Source organism: Zootoca vivipara, chromosome Z2 (genome assembly GCF_965207765.1).
Source record: "Zootoca vivipara chromosome Z2, rZooViv2.hap1.1, whole genome shotgun sequence".
Classification (NCBI taxonomy): domain Eukaryota; kingdom Metazoa; phylum Chordata; class Lepidosauria; order Squamata; family Lacertidae; genus Zootoca; species Zootoca vivipara.
Genome location: NC_142585.1, coordinates 25,249,073 through 25,272,694, shown reverse-complemented (window position 1 = coordinate 25,272,694; position 23,622 = coordinate 25,249,073). Strand labels below are relative to the sequence as shown.

The following is a 23,622-nucleotide window of genomic DNA, read 5'->3' as shown; positions in this document are numbered from 1 at the left end:
GCCCAAGGTAAATGTGCACATAGCAAGAAACAGCATAAGCTTCTCCCTTTATGTTCATATAACACCCTCCGATTTCTTATGAGCATCCCAGTGTTACCCTTCTCCAACAGCTGTTGCACTGCAAGGAGAATTTCACATGGCCAATGCATTATTTCCTGCCTTGGTCCTCTCCATGCATTCCTTCCCACTTCCACAGTCCTGGAAAAAGGCCCCCTTATATCCATATTCTGCCAGCATAGGAGCCACCTCATTACTGGGTTCTTCCCGTTCTACTTTATGAGATCAGAATCATATGAAGAGCCTCAGAAGCTATTCCTTATCCAACTTGTGCTTCTCCATCCCAGATGGGTGACTGGAGATACCATATATTATTTAATGTAAAATGAAATTTATAGCAGCCTTTGCTAACCTGGTGCCCTCCAGATGTTTTGGACTAGACAGGGGTTGGGAATCTTCAGCCCATGGGCCAAACTTGACCTGTGAGGCTTCCTTATTTGGCCCACCAGGCTGTTTGGCCATTCCACACCCAACATCATATAGGACATCAGATGTGAGGCAGGTACAGGCAAGGCTTGGCTGATAGTGCCAGCAAAGCCCTTGTGCAGTGCTTCCCAAGTGCCCAACATCAAGCTGATGGTTGGGTGCTTAGGAAGCACCACCAAAGCACTTTGAAAGCCCTGTGCTTAGTGTTTGGGAAGTGTTGCATACAGTGACTGCAAAGCTCTTATTTCTTTATTAAATTTATATCCCACTATTCCTCCCAAAGGAGCTCAGGATTTAGTAGTGAGAAGTGCCAAGCATAAGGCTTGCAAAGCTCCTTGCCCAATGACTGCCGAACAAATACTAGCTCGTAGTTGGGCATTTTTGGAAGCACTGCACAAATTGCTGCATTTTGCCAGGTGCCAGTCACCTGACTCTGTGATAGCACCAGGTGACTGTCCCACCAGGTCCCTCCCACCTATCAGCCCATAGTGGGAGTGAGTGAGTGGAGGATCTGGCCCAGTAGGCCACCCTGGACTACAAGCCCCAAGAAAACTCAGCCAATGTGGCTTTGCTGGTTGGGGCCAGCGGAAGTTGCTGTGATCCAAAACATCTGGAGAGCATCAGGTTGATGAAGGCCGCACATTAAAATGCGTCATCATGAAACAGAACAAAAGATAAAAAGCTATCCAATTAAGTCCCAGGCCTTTTCAAAGGTCAGAATGAGTGGGTGCTTGCCTCATAGCAAAAGCCTTGGTTGCCAAGCAGGGGAAAGCTTTTAAAGGTTATCTGTATTGAAAGTGAATCAAGTGCATTAGAAGGGACTAATCTGAGTGGTGTTTTGAGGGTCACTCCAAAGCAGAACATCTGTTGGTCCTTGAGAAAGAGAAAAACAGGAGAGGTGGCTGCATGCTATTGGCCAGAAACTGTTACCAGCAGGAGAGACTTAGGCCACGTCCGCACTATACATTCAAAGCATCACCACACCACTTTAAAAGGTCATGGCTCCTCCAAAAGATTTCTGGGAGCTGTGGTTTGTTAAGCATGCTGAGATTTGTTATTAGGTGACTCACCTATTCCCCTCACAGAGTTACAGTTCTGAGTAGTTTAATAATCAATCCCTCTTCACATGGAACCCTAGGAACTGTAGCACTGCGAGAGGGAATTGGAGCCCTTAACAAACTGCAGCTCCCAATATTCATTGAGGGAAATTATATCAAAGTGCTTTAAAAATATATGGTGCAATTGCAACCAGAGAGAGCAAGGCTGTGCATATGCACACATTTAAAGCACATGACTTCCCCCAAACAATGTTGGAAACTGTTGTTTGTTAAGAGTGCTACTAATTGTAACTTTGTGAAGGGTAAACTACAGTTCCCAGAATTCTTTGGGAGAAGACATGTGTCTTAAATATATGGTGGGTTCACAGTCCAAGTTTAAGAGAGATGGCTCAAGTAAATAAGAGGAAGAGTTGTAGACGGAAAAGGAAAGAGTTGAAAAGAGCAGCTGGTCTAGAAGGTTCCAGAAGACCTCTCTCTGTAAATTAATTCTGTTCTTCAACTGCTGGCTGGGCTGGAAAGTGAGAGAAATAAACCCCCTTTTTAAATTCAGGATTTTAGACGTAAGCAACCCCCATATTCCTTAGAAAGTATACCCAGTTTTTAAACAGGGAACAACATACAGAGTTACAACATGTTGCCTTTCAACAATTTATTATGCTCTGGTGTTTGGGGTTGTCATATTTCAAAAAGTGAAAATCTGGACAAAAAGTTGTTGAGCCTTTTGGGGGAGGGGCAAGTTGTTGAGTTTTTTTTTTCTTTTACAAAACCTCACACAAAAAATGGGAGTTAAGTTCTTGAGCTATTTTTAAGGATATTTGACCAATAAATAAATAAAAATCAACACTTACAATATGGGTTGCCATATACCCAGGATTTCCTGGACATTTTTTACCAGTTTTCGGAAATTCTGAAAATTTTCGGCAGACAAATCCCATGTGTGCCAGGAAATCCTGGATGTTGGCTGTCCTACTGGTGTTTAAAATTAATCAAATATTAATCCCTGGGAAATATATATATAGTTTTTTGTTATTTTTAAATCTGTCCCTTGGTTGTGGGTCAATCTTACACAAGACTAACCAAGCTACTATGAACAAAGTGAAATGAAGGGAGGGTCTATTTTTAATGCAAGTTGCCATTTGTTTGTTTTTTAAAATAAATAAATAAATAAAATCAAGATCATAAGAGGATCGCCTGGCCTATCTCCTGCAGCATCCTGTTCTCACAGTGGCCAGTCAGGTGCCTGGGGGAAGCCTGCAAATTGGACACCTGCTGTTCCCAGCAACTGATGGAGGTATTATTTTAAACAAATGAATAAGAAAGCTGCTTCCACACTACTGAGGTACTGTACAAAGATGTCCAAACTAGTCAAGTGAACACTGAGAATGTCCTTTTTCTTTTATTGGCTGGAGCTTTCAAGGGTTCTTTGGTGGTGGTGGGGAACTAGAGTGACCCATCAGTGACCCAAGACTGTCTGCCAAAGCCTGTGGCTGGAACTGAGTTGGAATTTCTTGTTTGTTTAGGCAGAGGCTGCATCTCAGAACAAGCCTGAAGTTACAAAAGATTTAGTGATGGCTGTGTAAAAGAAAAAAAGCTTCCCTCAGGTTGGATATTAACCTCACCTGTGGCAATCACACGAATGCCATCTATTTAAAGCACATGACCATAGCTGCCAAGTTTTCCCTTTTCTCGCGAGGAAGCCTATTCAGCGTAAGGGAAAATCCCTGTAAAAAAGGGATAACTTGGCAGCTATGACATGACTTACCTCAATGAATCCTGGGAACTGTAGTTTCTTAAGGGTGCTGGGAATTGTAACTCTGTGAGAGGTAAAGTATAGTGGCCATGATTCTTTGGGATAGGCCATATGCTTTTAAATGCATGGTGTGACCTAAGTTACATGCCACCCCCTTGACAACTACATTGCCCTAGCACCCTTTCTGTTGAACCTTTTCCACCCTAGCACTCATTCCAGCACCCAAAGCTACTCATGCCTAAATATTTAAGTGTCTTGCAGTGTCAACTACAGATGTTTTGTTATCTGAAGCACAAGATGAGGCCTCCTCTGTTCTAACTATTTCCTGTTATAGGAGTCAGCACAAGAAGCAATATTTTATTTAGCTTTTACTTGACGGTTACTATAAACTCATAAATTTATATTGATTCCCCCCTAATCTTTTTGTATCCAAAACGGAGATTTCTTTTTATATTAACTGGTATGTGTCAGTGCACATATTTGCAGCAATGCATTATCATATTAGAAGATTATGGGAGGTGTACTCCCTGCTCCTATTTATCCTCATAACCCAGTAAGGCAGAATCATGGAATTGTAGAGCTGGAAGGACCCCTGAGGGTCAACTAGTCCAAACCCTTACAATGCAGGAATCTCAACTAAAGCATCCATGATAGATGGTCACCCAAACTATGCTTAAAAACCTCCAAGGTAGGAGAGTCCACCACCTTCTGAGAGTATCTGTCCACTGTCTAACAGCTCTTACCATTAGAAGTTCTTCCTGATGTTTAGTGGGAATCTTCTTTGAATCCATTGGTTCAGGTCCCACCCTTTGGAACAGAAAACAAGCTAGTGTGCCATCTTCCATGAGAACAGCCCTTGAGATATTTGAAGTTTCCAGACCCTGGATCATCTTGGTTAGGTAGGTTAGGCTGAGGCAGTGACTGTTACAACTAGTGAGTTTCATGGCTGAGTGGGGATTTGAACCCTGGTCTCCCAGGTTCTAGTACAGGGGTAGGCAACCTAAGGCCCAGGGGATGGATGCGGCCCAATCGCCTTCTCAATCCGGCCTGCAGACGGTCCAGGAATCAGCATGTTTTTACATGAGTAGAATGTGTGCTTTTATTTAAAATGCATCTCTGGGTTATTTGTGGGGTCTGCCTGGCGTTTTTACACAAGTAGAATGTGTGCTTTTATTTAAAATGCATCTCTAGGTTATTTGTGGGGCATAGGAATTAGTTCACCCCCCCAAAAAAAAATATAGTCCGGCCCCCGACAAGGTCTGAGGGACGGGAAAAGCTTGCTGACCCGTTCTAGTATGTCACGTGAACCACTGCACAACACTGGTTGTCACCCAGCTGTTTTGCCTGCCACATAAATCTCCAGTAACTATTATGAAGCAGGTCTCCAAATGAAGGCCCAGGGTTCTGATCTCTGAGAACCACCAAAACACCTAGATTGGAATTGCATGGCAAACACATTCTGAGCATTTTAAACAGGGCTCTGAAGTCTTTTGATTAGCCTCAGTGGCCAATACAAAAATTTGTAGTTGCCTGGCCCATGCCCCTTTCACAAAAGTTGGGGTCTTGCCTCCAACCCTTCTGCTATATCTCTAAAACAGGGGTGGGGGACATGTGGCCCTCCAGATGTTCTTGGTCTACAACTCCCATCAGCCCCAGGCAACTTAGCCAATGATCAAGGACGGTGGGAGTTGGAGTCCCAATAACATTAGGAGGACTTCTTCTCCCCTCTGCAGTTCTAAGCTTGCACCAATCTTCAGAGACTCTTCTCCATGTTCCCTTACCAAATAATTTCAGGCTGGTGGTTACTAAGAAAAAGGCATTTAGCAATGGTGACAACCCTGGTTTTGAAATGCCCTCCCCAAGAAGCTTGGTTGGCACCAATGCTGTGGCCTTTTTGGCATCAGGTGACGTCCTCATTTCCCCAGGCCTTTAAAGTGTTTTTAGACCTTGGTAACTACTAGCTTGATTCTGGTGCTCTTTTAGTTTGTGTCTGATGTTATGCTCCATTTAGCATTTTCTATACTCTATGGCTTTGAAAATTATGGCACACCACCCAGAGAACTTGTTAATGGGTGGTAAAAAAAGTACTGTAAATTAATCAAAATTTTAAAATGCTGCGGAATCCAGTTAACTCAGGACTTTTTAAATTATCATAGAAACACACATCAATTTATAGATCAGCCAACTTCATTTCACCTAGCATTTAGGTGAATTGTCACTTGCAACTTTATCTGGATACCTGCAAGGAATAAGAAAACCTGTCCCCAGCAGAAAAGAATGTTGCGAAAGAACCCTGTTAGCATTCCAAGAGGTTCAGGAGAGGAGTCACAAGGATGGATTCAGATTAGGGCAAGTCAGTAATTGCAAGAAATTTCTAGAAAAGTTGCAAGTTTGCTGGCAGCTATACTACTGACTCTTCCTTGAATTATTAATTTCACTTCCACAGTGCAATGCTTATTTCCCCCCAGCACAATATCTCAGCATACTGATGTGTTTATGATACTCATCAGATGTGCAGAAGCACTGCTTCAGTAGTTTTACTTAAAATCTGATAGTTTTTCAGAACCCGATGCAGTTAGGTGGGATATGTTAATCAAGGCTGCAACCCTAAATAAACTGAATTCCATTGAAATCAATAAGAACTCATTCCTGCGTAAACACCTCTACAATGGTGCTGCAAAGCTGGGACTGTATCCCATTTACTTGCAAGCAAGAACTTGGTTGGCGCAAAAGGCTATACAGTATTTGTAATTTCCAAGGTATAGCAAACCTAATTTAAAGAGACTGCTGGAGTGCCAACTAGCCACCCAGGCTTCCTCATGCACTTTTAAGTTTAACCAAATTTTAAAATTATACCCATTTTGCAGAGACATCAGTGAGTTCTTAACTGGGCCTCTCCCTACAGTACATGTATAAAGGTCCAAAATTACTCAATAGTCTGAATCTGAACTATATTTTTGGCCATTAGTTAATTTAATCATGAAACATCAAAGCATGGTTGATGGACTTAAAAAATCGCAACAGTGGCACATTCATCATTATGTTATATCATATCGTATATCAAATAGCTGCCAGTTTGCCAGCAAGTTCTACTTCTATCATCACTATTCAACCAATCACAGTATGCTTATACAGTAGTTACAAACATATGTTTGGGCCTTTTCATATAATGTAAGAATGTGAATGATTTTACAGTAACTATCATCCCTGGTTTTATAACCACAAGACCAAACACATTTGTAACTATAAGCATAGTGTGAAGAACCTGAGAAATCTCCAAAGGAGCAACTAATCTGATTTAGCTAAGAGCACATTACAGTATATATTGGCCAACAGGAATATGAGATCAACTTCAGCAATGTTTGTTCTTTCCATGTAAAAAAAATGGATAGAGGGAATGTTGCAAGATAAACATCTGGCCCACCTTATTACATACACTATTACAGTATTCTAATACAGCTACAAATTAATTCAGGGCACTGTTGCTGAGCCAAAGGTGATTTCAAAATATACACAAAATGCAATAATGCATTCTAGTCCACCATCATTTTTATTATCTTGGTGGACAGTATATTTAGATATATTTATATATTTCTTTAAAAGAAAGATATTATTAGTCAATTGAAAATAACATTTCAGGATGTTATTTTGACCATCTTGCCACTATTATCCATCTTTTCTGGCTCTGAAGAAAATCTCAGAAAGAAATAAAAATTACACAGTCTTTCTCCCCCTTCACAAAAATGTACAACACAGAGAACCCTTCCAGCTTTTCAAAGAGTTTGCTACTTTCAGTAACAGTGGAAATAATTTTGTTATTAGGAGAGGAGCCTTCAGGCAAGATGATGCTTTTACGGTTTCTCTTTCAGAGGAACAGAGCCAGAGAGCAGAGCCCTAGTCTTGCAAGGGCAGGGGCAGCATGCAGGTCCCAGATTCAAATTCCAAGCAGCACTTGGAAAGACATACAGTACTTCGGTCCAAGACCAGGAAGCGCCACTGCTGAGCTAGACGGATCAACACTCTAGCTCAGTTGAAAAAGCTCTTCCTATCCTGCAATGGTACTAAGAAACAATTTGCACAATATTTTTGATGTAACATAAGGTATACATTTTAGCCCCCCAGACTGAGGAAGCGAACCACCATGTGCTGGAAAGCCTGGGCTCAAGTCCTACCTCTGCCACAAACCCAAGTGTGCAGTCTTGGGCCCTATGTTTCGGCTTCAGCATTCCCCATCTGTAAAATGGGCATTAACAGCAAACCTGAGCACCGCATGTTGCAACTCAGTGCCGGCTGCTGGGGACCTGGTGGGGCAGCCAAGAGTGGAGCCACAGGTGCTACCCATTGGTTTTCTCCCCATCCTCCTCCCTCACCAAAGATTCTGTGGATGCTTAAGCAGTGCTTCAGTAAAAAAAATTACCCCCTCCCCAACCCTCATGGCTGCAAATGAAAGAATACTATATAAAAAGCAAGAAGTAACTGATGAAGCATTAAATAGGTATTAAAATCATATTTTGCTCTAAGCATCACACACACACACACTTGTTCTAACATATTTCCAAAACCCAGTAGGACACACCACACTCCCTCAACTTGGTTAGCAGAAGCATCCTCTGGAAAGACAAGTGGGAAGCCTTAGCCGCTGCTCTTCAGGAGTGTCTCACACCCTGAGGCCCCGGGGGAAAGAGAGATGATCCTCTCCACATCCAGACAGTGATGGAAGCACTCAGGAGTTCTGAGTGAAGCTGAACTAATTTCTTCTTTGCGCTAAAACCTCACAAATGGAGCTAGACACACAGCAGCATTGGGGGGGGGGTTCCTCTGCATGGAGTCCCTCCAACTCACCAATTCACTTTTACATACATTACTTTAAAAGCGGGGCGGCGGGAAAGGGGGAAAGCACTTCGTGAGGGCAGCCACAAATCAACCTCAAGGGAGCTAGACAAAACTATACATGCCTTTGTTTGATAAAGACATTCCCCGTGAAGAGGGCGAGAGCTGCGGTGGAAGAGGAGGGGGCGAGATAAGAAAACCACGCTGCAGCCACCTGAAGGAGAGGCACTTGAGCCGGAAGGAAAACAGCAGCAGCCCCCCTACCCTAATCAGCTCCTTGGATATTCTCCCCCCAAAAACAAAGCTGTCCAATAATAATAATAGTAATGATAATAATAAGTTTCGTGCTCCACTCGCAACAGGTTTTTAAGCGGCTGCAAAGTTTCGCCCATCTGCAGGAAAAGCAATGCAAGGCTCAGCTAATTAATGAAAGAAATTCAGAAGTTGCCTTGAAGGCAACGTGGGTCCCCGCTCGCCCTCCCCCTTTTCCGCGGCCGGGAAGTGAGGCAGGGGCGAGAGATAAGAGTTCCCCCACACCCGGGGATTACGAAGGTAGCGCACAGGGTCATTCCCAAGGTCCCCCCACCCACCCGCTCGGTCATCCGGCCCCTGAAACACATGGCCACTTCCAAAGCAACAACAATCAAGGTCGCCCTATTTTGAAACCGAGGCTTTTTACATTAAAAAAAAGACCTACAGCGGAGTGCCCACGCCAGAGGATTTCAGTTACCAAGGGCTATAAATACGAGACGATTTCCCCTCCGGGAGCTCAAACAGCCGCAGGCAAACCAACCTGAGGCTGTTCCTCTCACTCCACCACCCCCTTCCCGCGGCTCCCGCTCGCATTATTCCCGCGGAGGAGAGCAGCTCAGAGCACCCACCGCAGCTCCAGCGTCCTGGCTCCAGAGACCCAGTAGCAGTAGCAGCAAGAGCACCAGCAGCGGCGGCGGCGTTGGCGGCAGCAGGCAGCTGGCCCCCGGGCTCAGCTTCATTCTCCTCCTCCTCCTCCTCTCCTCAGCAGTCTCGCAGGCTCCCGGGCTGGTCCTTGGGAGCTGACATGGTCTTCGCAAAAAAAGAAGAAAAAAAGAAAGGAAAGGAAAGAAGGTGGTGGGGGCAGAGGGGGAGAGAAGGTTGGGCTGGGTTGGGCTAAGGCGAGCCGAGGCGAGCGGTGCGCCCGCCCGCTTGTCCTGTCCCCTCCCCCTCGGTCTCTGCAAACCCGCTCGCCTTTCTGTGCAGACTTGCAGACTTGTCCGCGCTCCAAAAAAAAAAGTGGGGGGAAAAGAAAAGAAAAGCCGCTCTCCCGGGACTACTTTGTCCCCAAAAAAAGGCACTCTGGGATTCATCCGCCGCACTCCTTGGCTGGTTGAGGAAGCCTCCTAGCGAATGGCCGTGATGGTTATGATTAAGGGGCTGTTCTTGAAATAGGTGTTGTGTGACGGTTTATTTCTTTTTCTTTTTTTCAGGCTCAGAGTCATTCCAGGTAAGCCACCATGAAATAAAAAGTTCAGGTTTTCCAGAGAATTAACGTTCTCTCTCTCTCATACACACGCAGGGTTCGTGTTCCAACTAAACTTTACTCAGATGAGTTCCACTGGAACATATAGATGTGTTAGTCGTGTCGATGTGTTGCAGTGGTTCTACTCTGTATAAAAAGCAGCATCAGATACAACTCACAGGGTTTCTGTGTGTGTGTTTTTGATTGACACTTGATTGGCAGAAGCGGCAAGGTGTGTTTAAACTCCAAATATAGTAGCCTGAAAGGGTATCTTTGTGCGCACCCCCCCCCTCCCGAGGCGCCGGCAGGTGGAAAGGTGCTCTGGAAAGAAAAGGAGGAAATAGGTAAGAAAATTGGGTAGGGGGCGGGAGTCAGATCAGACCCTCTTGGGAAGTAAGTTCTCAGACTTAACCACCACAAGTGTCCTGTGGACACTTAACTGAGAGTAAGCCTCTCTTGAGAGATTTACGCTCAATCCCAACCTTACTGATTCAATGAGGCTTACTCCCAGGTAGACTTGGTTAGGGCCTCAGTCAACATGCTTAGGGGCGGGCTCCATGGCTGCATCCTAGCTGGGGAGCAAGTAAGCTTTCTCTTGCATCCTTGTGATCGGTCTGCTGCTTTCGGCATCCCTTGGCTGCCTATGAAAAGCGGAAAGTGAGTGGTTCTGTATGGACCGTTTAGGATTCCAGCCTAGTCCCATTGAACTACGTAACTGAGGCTTACTATTTGCGCGGTAAACTTGCATAGGTTTGCGCTGTACTGTAAGTCTTTGAAACTGGATACCAGCTCAGCTCTGAATTGAGAAGGAAAAAATAGGGAGATAAATTTTTGTTTGCATTTAACTCCCCAAGGTACAATCAGGTTCCAAACCCATGCAAACGTGCAGAACAACTTTAGTGAAAAAAATTCTCAGGAGAATCACAGGTATGAGATACCTCAGAACCTTCAGTGGGTTTGATAAGAGTTCAGAGTTGGACTTCTGTGTCACACCTGTTTGAATCGGTTTCGTTCCCTATCTGAGATGCGTGCGTGTAATTGTGCGATCCTATGCAATTGCACTCGAAGCACGGCGTGCTAATTTCAATGGAACCATTAGTGTGTTTCTCTGAGAGTAGTAAGTTGCCGCGCAATCCTAATCATGTCTACTCAGAAGTAAGTTCTATTGAATTAAGTGGGGCTTACTCGCAGGTCAGTGGTGTTTGGATTGCAACCTAAACTACACGGAATTAAGTGAGCCTTGTGTCCATGTGAACGTGAATAGGAGTTAATTGTTTTCTTTAAAAAAATAAAATAAGCAAATGTGAGGGTATGATCTCCGCTGCGCGCGGGGGCGCATTGTTGGGTACCTACACTTGGTCTGGGTTCATCTGAGTGCTCTGATTAATTCGGACCAAAAGCAGGTGTCCAGCACAATTTCGGAACGATGAACATAACACAGAAACGGAAGATCAGCGAATGCAAGTTTATTCATTTATCTTTTTTTTCTGACTTTGGGGGAAAGAAAGGAGGGAGGAGGAGAGGGAGAGAGTTTGATGCGGCTGCCTACTTTGTGCCTGGCTGATTGACAGTCGCGGGCCCGCCCCCTAGCCGCCTCCATTCCTCGCCCGACGCCGCGCTGCCGCGGCCGTTTTGCTGGGGAATCCTCGCTTGCGCGCTCTTTGATCAGGATTCGTGCACCTTACGCGGGTAATGTTTTCCCCCGGAGGCGGGACCAAGATCTTCCCGTACCCTAATTGATCTGTAGCAACACGGTCGGCGCTTCCTGCCTACTACCCCCCTCCACCCCAATCCCAAACTTTGTTGTCATGCTGTCTAACCTGGCTGCCTTCTTTCCCACAGACCGGGGGGCCGGGCGCCGTGAGCGACCCGAGGAACTGAGTTCTCCAGCGGGAGCGAAGCAGTTTCTTTGCCGGTCACGCTGCACCATGCGCGCTGGGTGAGTTTCTGGAGAAGGGCGGCCGGTGGGGGTGATGCTACCTTGACTTTAATAAAATGTAACTTGGAGGAGTCTGTTATAATTTTATTTAATGTTTGGTCCTTTCCCCCGTGCAGGCTGGTTGCGTTCCTTCTTGCTTTCTGCCTGACTCCAGATTCTGTAAATGGGGTAAGTGTTCCCAGACAATCTCAAAGCAGTCTAATCCTGTGCATTTATTTTCCTGAGTCAGAATACACACAACATTGGGGCCTCCTCTCGGGTAAAAGTGCATCCAGTTGTAACTTAAGAATGTGAACTAGGTGCACAATTACCGCAGAGTAAGCTCTATTAAACTTGATGGAATTTAGTTCCAAGTAAATGTTTGTTGGCTGTATGCCCTAATTCGGGGAAATAATGCATACTCAATGTCTACTCCAGAGTAGGGTGCTGGATGATAACATCAGTGTTCATGATGCTGTAAATGAACTAGTAGAAATGGTAGTGAGACTTTGTATGTGGATTGTGGAGTTTGGGCCTGGAGCATGAGAGTCTGTGGATGCCAAAACACAGGGACACTACATGCAGCAAATGGCCTATGCATCTTTTGTTTATTTACTCAGAGGCAAGCCCTGCTGAGTTGAGTAAGACTTGATTCCCAAGTAAGCATTGTAGGGAACTGCAACCCCTTGCTGGTGTCTATTTTTTACTTGTGGTACAAAGTGGAACTTCTCTGTCCTTGAACATGTACTATACAGTATCTAAAATTGCAAAGTTAGGAAGCCGCGTACTGGAATGATAAATAAAACAGATTAGTTTTTGAGTCCATCTCCACATTTTCTTCTTTCCCCTGGAGTGGTCTTCAGAACTCTTTGGAAGATTGGGTTTATGCATCTATGGTGGGGATTGTAAGAACATAAGCCAAAGTCACGGGCAAGGTAGACCGGATTTGCCACCCATTTAGGTTTGGAAGCAGTTACTGCTTCTAAAGAGAATGAGATGAGGATGCTTAAGCCTCCTTTTCTCTCTATTCTAGACTGCACTCTGTGCAAGCTCAGAAGCACTCTTTTGCAAAGGGGCTGGGCTGACTTTCCTGTTCCTTGCTTTTTAAAGTTAGCACTTATAAACTGTCCCTTTAAGGGTGGTGCAGCTATAAGCTGCAGCTATAAGCAGGGGGCCATAGGGGGCCATGTGATGGAAACTGCATTTAGGGCTCCTGTCAAAGAGAGGCTGTGTACAGTACACACAATACATTTAAAGCACATGGCCTGTCCCAAAGAACCATAGAATCTGTGTTTTTTTAAGGGTGCAGGGAACTGTGGTCATATGAGGGGGAAACAACAGTTCCCATGACTCATTGGGGCAAGTCATGTGCTTTAGATAGGTGGTGTTTTGTGTAGGCGTAGGTCCTTAGGAGCAGGCCTGTTGGCAGCCTTATGCTGAGCAGAAGTTCTAGATCTATATTCATAGAGTTCAGGGACAGAACTTCTTAAAGCCTCTGAGAAGCATGAGTGCTAAATGTCTTCTTGAGATTCCCTTTCCTACTCTAAGAGTCATAGAATCGAAGACTCCTAGGGTTGGAAGGAATTCCAAAGGTCATTTAATCCAACCACTTGCCATGCCATTAGAATGTATAGTTTGTCAATGTTGATATGACTTGGTTCATTGTGAGGCCGGGGACATTCCTGGCACTAAACTGTGGCTCAAATTAAGCCTTCTTTGTGGGATGCAACATATGCAGAACATACAACATCTACAGTGGACTGGGGAAATGTTTTGTGATGCCACAGGACTTTTTGTTGTATGTGGTGAATTAGTTTGTTTTGTAGGGCAGTAATTCCAGACTGTGCTCATCTGAAACATAGGTTTTTGTACCACCACCTGCTGTTGGTTGAACATTGTTTTTAAATATTAATCTAATGTGCTTCTTATTTGTCTAAATGCCCCTTTGCAAAAGTTCCCATATGGCAAAAGTCCTCATTTTACAAATGCTTTTGTTAGTGCTGCAGTGCTTAATTGTGTTAGATTCATTTATTAAGACTTTCTTGGTTGAGTTAAAAAAGGTGACATGGGTGTCTGCGAGGGGAGGGTAGTCCTCCCATGAGTCATAATCTCCAGATACTCAGCTTTCATTAAAGAGCAAGAGAAAGAAAGTTTATAGCACGTGTAGAACCTAAGATGATAAAAGGTTTCCAGGTAATTAGGCAGCAGATTGAAAACAATATATGTGCCTTTTAGTATAAGTACTGATGAAAATCACACCATTCTGGGGGGGGGGGGCAGGTACAAAAGAAGACAGGGTTCCAGAGGGAATTTAGTAGGTGTAGAACAGTGTTTCCCAAATTTGGGTATCCTGCTGTTTTTGGACTTCAGTTCCCATCATCCCCGACCACTGGTTCTGCTAGCTATGGATAATGGGAGTTGTAGTCCAAAACCAGCTAGAGACCAATGTTTCGGAAACACTGGTGTAGAACATCTTTCAAAGATGCAGGAGCCCTATGTTCTTTTGCATCTGGCTACCCATACTTTAAAAGAGGGGTCTCCCATATCTCATGGCCAGGAAGGGATAACTCTTAAGAGGATGCTTGTGATATGGTGCCTGTACATAATTTATTTAGAACAAAGTATGATTTTTTCCCCATTCTTCAGAGCTATTGTTGTTTACTCACATGCAAGTTTTAAACTACGTAGAAATATTTTGTTGGACTAACAGGTGTATAAATTTTGTTAATAGTAAGAAAAAACACAATGTATTTTCAACCGGAAAAGAGTAACTGTGACCTACTCTCACAGCTAAGGGTGTGATCCAGGGGTTCGCAAAACAGTGTTCAGTGAGCTTCATCCAGGTGGCCCACGATATCACTATGGATTCGTGGTTGAAGATGGAAGACGGCACATCTATTGCTTCAACTAAATTGGTATTTAGTTGTCTTTTTTATTGCTTCATTGTGTTTTATATTAAAAAATAATAGAAGCAATAAAAAGACAGTTAAAAATCATCCAGCATCTGACACAGCACATTCATATTTATGCAACAGGAAGAAGAATCCTTATGTGGTCCACCATGACACTCGGCAAAAATCAAGTGGTCTGTAGAGAATTATAATAAAAAAAATAAAAAAATACCTTTCAGTAGTGCCTTAGAGACCAACTAAGATTGTCATTGGTATGAGCTTTCATGTGCATGCACACTTCTTCAGATATGAAGACAAACTTAGTTGGTCTCTAAGGTGCTATTGGAAGGTATTTTTTTTTATTTGTTTCAACTATGGCAGACCAACACAGCTACCTACCTGTAGAGAAGTACAGTCATACCTCGGTTTAAGTACGCCTCGGTTTTGGTATCTTCAGTTTAAGTATTCCACGGACCTGTCTGGAACGGATTAATCCACTTTCAATCGGAAAGTTTGCTTCAGGTTAAGTACACTTCAGGTTAAGTACAGACTTCCAGAACCAATTGTATTTGTAAACCGAGGTACCACTGTATGTTTGGAAACCCCTGCTGTAATCCTAACTCTACTTATCTGGTAGTGAGCCCCATTGAATTTGATTATATGCATGCTTAGGATTGTGCTGTAAATGTTGGGTGTTTTGTAGGACTGGGGTAAAAAAAGCTAAGTAGCCAAACTCTCTAGTTGTGTATCAAGATTCATACTGTCAAGATATGCAGATGACACACGTCAATTAGCATTGCTCAGTAGCTCTTGTGTTTCCATCCCCTGTTTGCTGCAAAATAAGTTGAGCCGGACCAGTGATTTTCCCAAAGGGTAGTTTCTAAATGACCAAAATGGGTCAAATTACTTAACTTGGATCAGTACTGTACCTGGGATAATTGGGCTGGCTCCTTAATTTGCAGAAAAACTGATCCACCTGTCAGTCTTGCCAGCTGTTTGGGGTTTAACCAGTTGTGACTCACTTCCAGGTTACAGGGGTTTAGGGTAATGGTGCTAGACTGTGAACATTGGCATACTGTAAGCCTTAACAGTTCTTTCCAGGAAGTAAATCTCAGTAAAAAGAGCCCTGCTGGATCAGGCCAATGGCCCCTCTAGTCTAGCATCCTATTCTCAGTGGCCAACCAGATAGATGCGTGTGAGAAACCCACAAGCCTGGACCCAAGTACACGAGCACCAGTTTCCAGCAACTGGTATTCAGAAGCATTGCTGATTTTGACTGTGGAGGCAGAGCATAGCCATCATGGCTAATAGTCATTGATTGCAATGCAGCTTGTTCCCGAGTGAGCTCATTTTGACTGGAACAAATAAAATATTATGCCTTATTTCTCCTACTATGTTAGTTTTGTTTTCAAGCATAGCCAGACTAACTGGCATTCTGTATTCAAGTCAGTAATTTCTGAAGAGCAATTTGAACCTGTGTTATAAAGGCATGTGAGTCATCTTGTGGGGCTGCTCTGTTTTGGTTTTTCCTCATCATTTGGCAACTCTTAGCTGTGACACAAGCCCCAATTCAGCACTTGTAGCTTTATGGTGATACAAATGTAATAGGGAAAGATGGCAAAGCTCCTGTTGTCCTTTCCTATCATATAGAATAGCATATCTATTCATCTATCTATCACTTTCAATATGTTGAAAGTGATAAGATAGATGAATAGATATGCTTCTGAGTCATTCATCCATGCACTAGAGGAGTGGCCAGCATTGTGCCTCCACATTTTTTAAGACTCCAACTCCCATCAGTCCCTACCAGCATTGCCGGTAGTCAGGGATGATGGGAGTTGTAGTCCAACAAATATGAAGTAGGCATTATCTAGCCCACTATTGTTCCCTTGGATTGGCACTGGATCTCCAAGATTACTGTTAGGTGTAGTCATTTTCATTCAGGTCAAGAAAGCTCAGGCCCAGAGGCCAAATGTGACCCTCCAAGCCTTTCCTTGAATTTGCTACAGGCCACACTGCTCTGCGCCTCAAACATTATTACAGTGGTACCTCTGGTTACAAACTTAATTCATTCCAGAGGTCCATTCTTAACCTGAAACCGTTCTTAACCTGAGGGTGCCACTTTAACTAATGGGGTCTCCCGCTGCCACCACTCCCCCGGCATGCAATTTCTGTTCTCATCCTGAGGTAAAGTTCTTAACCCGAGGTACTACCTCTGGGTTAGTGGAGTCTGTAACCCAAAGTGTCTGCAACCTGAGGTGCTTGTAAACCCGAGGTACCACTGTATTTTTGCTAGCTTGGAATGTTTAGTTGAACTCTGATCAGTCTTTTTTGCTTGCATGGATGAAGTGTGCAAGTGTGTATGTGAAAACTCTCCAATTGGACAAAGATAAAATTTATATTTGGTGCTCCACCTGCTTTTGGCATGTTGCCCACGGAAAGCGAATGTGGCCCTTGGGCTGAGAAAAATTCCCCAGCCCTGCTTTAACTGGAGATGGTGAGAATTAATCATGGGACAGTATGTTTACAAAGCATGAAGCTTGTCCTTATTGTGTGTTTTTTCTTTCCTTGGGCCTCATAGCTTCTTCCCCTAGTCCTCGAGGTGTGCTATAATGGACTAGACCAGGTCTAAAGCAGCTTCTGGTTGGGTCAGTTTAATACCTAAAGGAGAAAATATGAATATATTGTTAAAAGAAAGAACTTTGCAGAATTGTGAGGCATAGCTGAGTGGAAGAGGGAACTTAGCTTTTCTGTATTGCATGCACACCCTTGAAAATGCTTATTTTTTGAAAAGACGTACAGTACTGTAGATACTGTTAAAAATGGCTACAAAAAGACAAATCCTTGCATGGATGGGAAAAGAGGTTGTATCTCAATGGCAGAACATAGTTGCATATAAAATGCCTCAGGCTCAGTTGCTGGAATTAGAGAAAGGCCATAGCTCAATCATTATCTGCTTTGTATGCAGAATGTCCAGCATCTTCAGGCAGGGCTGGGCGAGACTCTTGTCTGAAACCCAGGAGACTTGTTGCTGCCAAGTATCCCATTTTTCACGGGAAACGCCCGTATTTAAACCCGTTTCCCACTGTTATCCCAAATAGAGAAAAATCCCGTAAATCTCCCGGATTTCCTACCTGCCAGGGAGGCTCCTTCTGCGCATGTCTGGACATGTGCAGAACCGATTTTGGGTGCCGCTCTGCCCATGTCTGGGCACTGGAAATCGGGCAGCGCCGGCACCGGAAGTTGCTTCTATGCATGTCCAGACATGCGTAGAAGCGACTTCCGGTGCCGTGCCGCTGCTGATCTCAGATTTTTCTTACCGGGAGTTGGAGGGTATGTCTCAGAGCAGCTGGCTAGCTCTAGTGACTGTAAGGCATGGCATGTGGCATACACAACCCTTCCCTCCCATACCTCATTGCCACCTCTCAGCATCTGCAGCATGAGCAATCTGCTTCACTCTGTCTAATGGTAGGGCCGGGAGCAATGCCTGATTTGTTGGTGTGGCGTAAGTGACTGAGACCAAAGCATCCATTTGTGTCTCTGTGTATAGGGCAAGCATGGATTGATTTGTTATTTTCATCCTTGGACTATACCGGAGCTGCATCATGTGTGATAAGCTTCATTCACAAATGCCAGTTCTGCGTAGGAAGGCTGCATGAGTGCAGGCATCATACCTGAAGTTGGAGGTCAGGATGGGTCACAATTTGCCTGTGCATGTATGTTGCATGAGTATAATGTGAGCACACCTGTGATCAACCTTTGAGTTGTGTGCACTTCAGGGTATGCATAGCCTAGAAGCAGATTATGCAGCAATCTCACTGAAGCTAAACACATCTGGATCTGGGTCTGGGCAGAGAACCTGCTTGCAACCTTCATAGACCAAAACCGCTCCTCCAGACCTTTCTGTCTACCCTAGAACTTTCCTAGGCTGCCATCACTGGCTTTGCTTAACACTGAATGTTTCTGCCTGGCTAGAATGTGTTCCTGAACTCTGAGAATGCATCTTGCTTGCAAGTAGAAAAACTAACCTCTTTGCATTCATTGGCCCACCCACTTTTGACTCTGGCTCCACTCATCACTGCCCCACCTTTGTCCTGAGAAAGGTTCCCTACCTGCTGTAAGTCCTGCATTGAGTTCTGTGGTGGATGGGGAAGAAGACAGAATGTGGGTGACTGCAATAAATAGAATAGATATTTAAATTGTTCTTGGACTCGTCTATTGGAGTTCAAGCCATCTACAGTAGGTATCAGTGGTACTAAAATTGGTTTGCTCAAAGGCATTTGTGTATATTGGAAACCTGCCATTAGATTAGTCAAATGCTGATAATTTCTGAACTGTTAGTTGCAGCTTCCTGCTTTAAAACCCTTATTTGCTTAGACAAATTGAACAGTACCAAATTTTAAGCATTTGTTCAGAGATCATTATAAGATGGAGGAAGGAGCAGGATTAAGGAGTTCATTGACCTTAGCTTAAAGCAGGCTTCATTGAGTTGTATGCAAGTTGGTTACAGGGAAAGAGAAATTTTGTTGATGACTTCAACAAAACTCAATACATTTTTTTTTTGCAGGGGAGGTGAGCATGTGTGTGAGGGTTTTCTTAGCTAGAGAAAATGAGATATACCGTGTTTCTCCTAAAATAAGACACGCCTATAAAATAAGCCATGGCAGGGTTTTCATGCCTTGAAAAAATATAAGACATCCCCCGAAAATAAGCCGTAGTGCAGTTCCGGAGGGCGCCAAGGAAGAGGAAGAGGCCTGTCGGGTTGGGGCCCGGAACTGCTGCAGCCCCACCAAAACATCCAGCAGTGCGCGCCGCATGGAGCCCCGAGCCAGCGGGACCCAGCAACGTCGCGCTGCTCTGGGGCCGACGGCGCTCCCTCGCTGGACTTCGCTTCGTGCGGGTGCAGCGCAGCTGCCGGACTGCCAGGCTGGCTCCCCCACCTGGGTTCCTTGGCGAGCCCCGTGCCCGATCTCCGTTTTGCGCTCTCCGTCGCTCCCTCCCGGGCGCCGGCAGAACCTTTGAATCGCGCTCTTCTTTCTCGGTGGGAAGCTCCCTGACAGCTAGACACACGCGGTCAGGGGGCTTGTGTGTGTCTGCGGGGCTGCCAACTTCCCGGGGCCCGGGAGGGAGCGATGGAGAGCGCGAAACGGAGATCGGACTGCCGGGCTGGCTCCCCCGCCTGGGTTCCTTGGCGAGCCCCGTGCCCGATCTCTGTTCCGCGCTCTCCGTTACTCCCTCCCGGGGGCCGGCAAAACCTTTGAATCGCGCTCTTCTTTCTCGGTGGGAAGCTCCCTGACAGCTAGACGCACGCAGTCAGGGGGCTTGTGCTGTGTCTGCGGGGCTGCCAACTTCCCTGCACCTTCCGGGTCACTTGGCCAGCCCAGTACGGAGCTCTGTAGCAACTGAGGCTCCCCTCCCACATCGTGCTCTTGCAGTGGAGCTAGCTCGGGGCTCCATGCGGTGCGTGCTGCGGGCCCCGCTGAAGCGCCAACAAAGCGCCTAGCAGCGCCATGCGGAGCGCCCCGAGCCGCAGGAGGAGGAGGGGGATTCAAAGCGGTGTGTGCTGCGGGCCCCGCTGAAGCGCCGACAAAGTGCCCAGCAGTGCCATGCAGAGCGCCCCGAGCCAGCGGGACCCAGCAGTGCTCTGTAGCACTTTGAATCCCTCTCCTGCTGCTGCGGCTCGGGGCGCTCTGCGCGACGATGCTGGGCGCTTTGTCAGCGCTTCAGCGGGTCCCGCTGGCTCGGGGCTTCACTCGGCGCACGCTGCTGGGCTCTTTGCCGGCGCTTCAGCAGCAGCAGCAACTTACAGGTAATAAAAAAAATAAAATAAGACACCCCCCGAAAATAAGCCACCGTGGGGTTTTTTGAGAAAAATATATATATAAGACGTGTCTTATTTTAGGAGAAACACGGCAGTATGTTCACGTGTAGAGTAAAAGAGGTGCAGTACAATCAGATCTTGTGCAAGGGTTATGGTCCACCCCTGTGCAATTGTCTTTACCTTATGAAGCTGACACACCATGCTGTCCTTACCCCCACCCCAAGCAAGGCAGAGAGAGCATCCCAGAGCCCAGAAAGCTTGAAAGCTCTTCCTGCAAGGGGTGGAGAACCCTGTGCAAAAGGAGCTTTTAAGCTCTCTATCTTGCATGCAATTAATTCTCACAGACCTTTTAATGAAATGTGATCCTTTTCCCATGGAATATTTTGGATGAGAACTATTGGCCCTCCAGATGTTGCTGGACTCTCAACACCCATCAACTGCAGCCAACACAAATGAAGTTGGGGTCCAAGAACATCTGGAGGGGCTATAAGATATCTGTCTCAGTTTTAGGCTGTGGTTATGTGTTGTTGGTATGACTTTAATTGGGATGGGAATTGGTGGTAATTCAGGTTCTGTGACCCTAAGCTATATTAGTGCTACCTACATGATTCATGGAAACATGAGATATAAATATTATTTTAGAAGGAAGGACATGGGGTTGTCTGTGTAGGAAGAAGCTTTGTACACAGACCATTGGTCCATTCAGTTCAGTACTGTCTACACTGACCGGAAGTGGTTCTCCAGGGTTTCAGACCGGGTACATTCCCAGCCCTTGAGATACTTCCAGGGATTGAACCTGAGACTTTCTCAGCTGCTTTGTCATTGACCAATGCCACACTGGTTGTAGAGTGTAATCCAAATAGCAGCATTAAAAAAAAATCTTATCAGTGATGTACAATAAAACCCAAATAACTATTTTTAAAAGATAAAAATTAAGATTATATGAATTGAGTATGTGACAATAAAACTGCCAGTATTGGAGTTCTATACAGATATATCAGGAGTTGCTATTTATTTATTTGCTTAATGTTTTGAAAATTAAGCGGCAATGTCTAAGCTGGGTTTCTTCCACCATTATCCTGTGGTGTTTTTTTAGGGCAGCCAGGCTCCCCTCATGGTAGCCTTACCAAAACTGGGTTCCCTCCAGGTGTTGTTGGACTACAACTCCCCTCATCCTTTAGCATTTGCCATGTTCTTTGTTGCTGATGGGAGTTGTAATCCAATAACCTCTGGAGGGCACCAGGTTGGGGAAGGCTGCTCTAGGACAGCGTTTCTCAACCACTGTTCCACGGCACACTAGTGTGCCGCGAGACGCTGGCTGGTGTGCCGCGACGTGCGGCGACGAGAAGGGCGATTTGCATTGTCACGTGCCTGGCGGCCGCCAATACACAGCACTGACCCGCCGGAAAGCAATATTTCTCCTCCTCTTTCCCAAAGCTCAGTGCAAACGAGCCTGGCGGCCGCCAATACACTACACTGACCCACCGGAAAGCAATATTTGGCAAGTGTTTCTTACAGTCATAATTATAATATAGGGCGGCACAGAGTTAAATTTTTAATCTTTTTAAACGGTGATTTTTTTCACGGAACAAGTGTGCCGTGGCCCGAAAAAGGTTGGGAAACACTGCTCTAGGAATGCAAGCACACTTTGGGTTTTGTCATGCTTCTAGATCCTTTTGTAGTTGTTTGGCTTCCATTGTAAAATGAACTTTGTCATCTCCCTCCTGACCTCAAATATGGGAGATCTGGGAACTGGAGTGCCATTTCTCAGCCTTTTACCTGCTACTTTAACAAACTGGTGGAGCTATATATACCAAAGTTCCTATTCTTATGACTTCATAAAACTAAGGAAACCAAAAGCCAGTATTCCCTGAATCAGAAGCAAAATAAGAATACCTACCAAATGAATTATGCTTTGAAGTGTAGGGCCAAACAATATGTGAAATTAAACACATGGTTTGAAACGGTTGAAACACCTGTTTCTGCTTTGGGTGGTGGTGGAGTCCAAGCATTGCCACCCCAAGGCATTTTGCTGCCTGAGATGAAGTATAAAATACTTCCCACCCCTGCCTGCAACTCTATAGAGGCTGCAGGCAGGGGCTGGGTGAGCCATGACCATGGTGGCAGCTTCTCCACCACATTACCTCTTCCTCCTCCAAGCCTGGATGTGCTGCTCACTCTCCTGCTGACCAACTCACAGGTGCAAGGGAGGAAAATACCACTGTACTATGCAGGTGCAAGTCTTGAGTGGCCAGGGGCACCCTATGCCCAGGCAAACTGCCAGTAGGAGCTTGTGCAAGTGCCACACTTGTGGGTGGCTTCTGTGCAAGCACCTTGAGGCACAGCAAAAAGTGTGGGGCAGAAGTCCCAATGGGATGCAAGGGTAGATTTTCATCAGGACTGTGAGTTAACCTGTGGTGAAGTCAAGAGCTGACTCTGGTTTTCACAGTGCTTTAGAGCAAATAGGCACTGAATTATCAAGTCAGCCACATTTTCTCCTTGCCCTGATAGACTGCAAGACGGAAGAATGGGATACAAGTTTAATGAATGAATAAGTATTTCAGAAGGCCAAGTGTTTTAAAACCATAACGTGAAAGCCTTTTTAGAGAGTTGGAAAAGTCTGTGTGTTATAAAATGGGCAGTGTCGCCTACATTTTATGATGTCAAGAGCTTTCATAGGTAATGGTTTGTGAAGTACCCTATTCCCTGTGGATCAGTGATCCAATTAAAGCATTTTCACAGACTATAATGAAACTGGAATGCTTTACTGACTTGTAAATGTTGATTGAGACAGAAGGGAAATGACTATTTTTAACGGAGAAGTACATTCCATTTGAGGCATATGATATATCCCACACACTCCAAGCCCTGTCTAATATTTATTATTTTATTTTATTTGTATGCCACCCTTCATCCGAAGATAACAGGGCAGTTCACAACATAAAAATACAGGAACAGGATGGATAAGATGCCACAGTGCAAAATGTTTTTCTTTTGCTGCTATGGCTGGTAGTGGTTCTGTAGGGTTTTCCAAAAGGGGCTCTGCAACATTAACCTTACTTGGAGAGGCCTGGGATTGAACTAGGGAGCTTCTGCACTGCAAAATGTGTTCCTTACCACTGAGCTATGGTCTTTCCCCTGAAGTTACTCCTATACAGGAAGACGCCTTGTCGGGAAGCAGGCCCGGCTCTAGGTAGACCCCCGGTGGCGCAGGGCACCATGGCGCCGTCCCGCCCAAAAGGCGCCGCGAGCTGTGCCCGCCCGCTGGCCGATCCGCCGGTCCGCCGCGCGGCTGCGCCTGTGGGAGCCGCGCTGCGCCCACCCGCCCACCACGCTTGGAAACGGGGCGGGAGGGCGCCAGAGAGATCGCGCTGTG

General features: G+C 45.3%; 2 protein-coding genes across 6 annotated transcripts in view; one reads left to right on the top strand and one right to left on the bottom strand.

Annotated features, from left to right (window-relative positions):
• COL4A5 (collagen type IV alpha 5 chain) overlaps positions 1 to 9,136 on the bottom strand; it is a 131,777-nt gene extending 122,641 nt beyond the window's left edge. For both annotated transcript variants that reach the window (XM_035101939.3, XM_088664626.1), the window contains exon 1: positions 9,003 to 9,136. In XM_035101939.3, the coding sequence (XP_034957830.1) occupies positions 9,003 to 9,113 (111 nt within the window). In that variant the 5' untranslated portion in view covers positions 9,114 to 9,136. The remainder of the gene's footprint in view (positions 1 to 9,002) is intronic.
• COL4A6 (collagen type IV alpha 6 chain) overlaps positions 9,095 to 23,622 on the top strand; it is a 179,727-nt gene continuing 165,199 nt past the window's right edge. For 2 of the 4 annotated variants that reach the window (XM_088664622.1, XM_088664625.1), the window contains exons 1-4: positions 9,095 to 9,225; positions 9,585 to 9,601; positions 11,459 to 11,555; positions 11,672 to 11,723. In XM_088664622.1, the coding sequence (XP_088520748.1) occupies positions 9,179 to 9,225; positions 9,585 to 9,601; positions 11,459 to 11,555; positions 11,672 to 11,723 (213 nt within the window). In that variant the 5' untranslated portion in view covers positions 9,095 to 9,178. Of the gene's footprint in view, positions 9,226 to 9,584; positions 9,602 to 11,172; positions 11,306 to 11,458; positions 11,556 to 11,671; positions 11,724 to 23,622 lie in introns of those variants that run through there. The other 2 variants (XM_088664624.1, XM_088664623.1) reach the window with 2 other exon arrangements.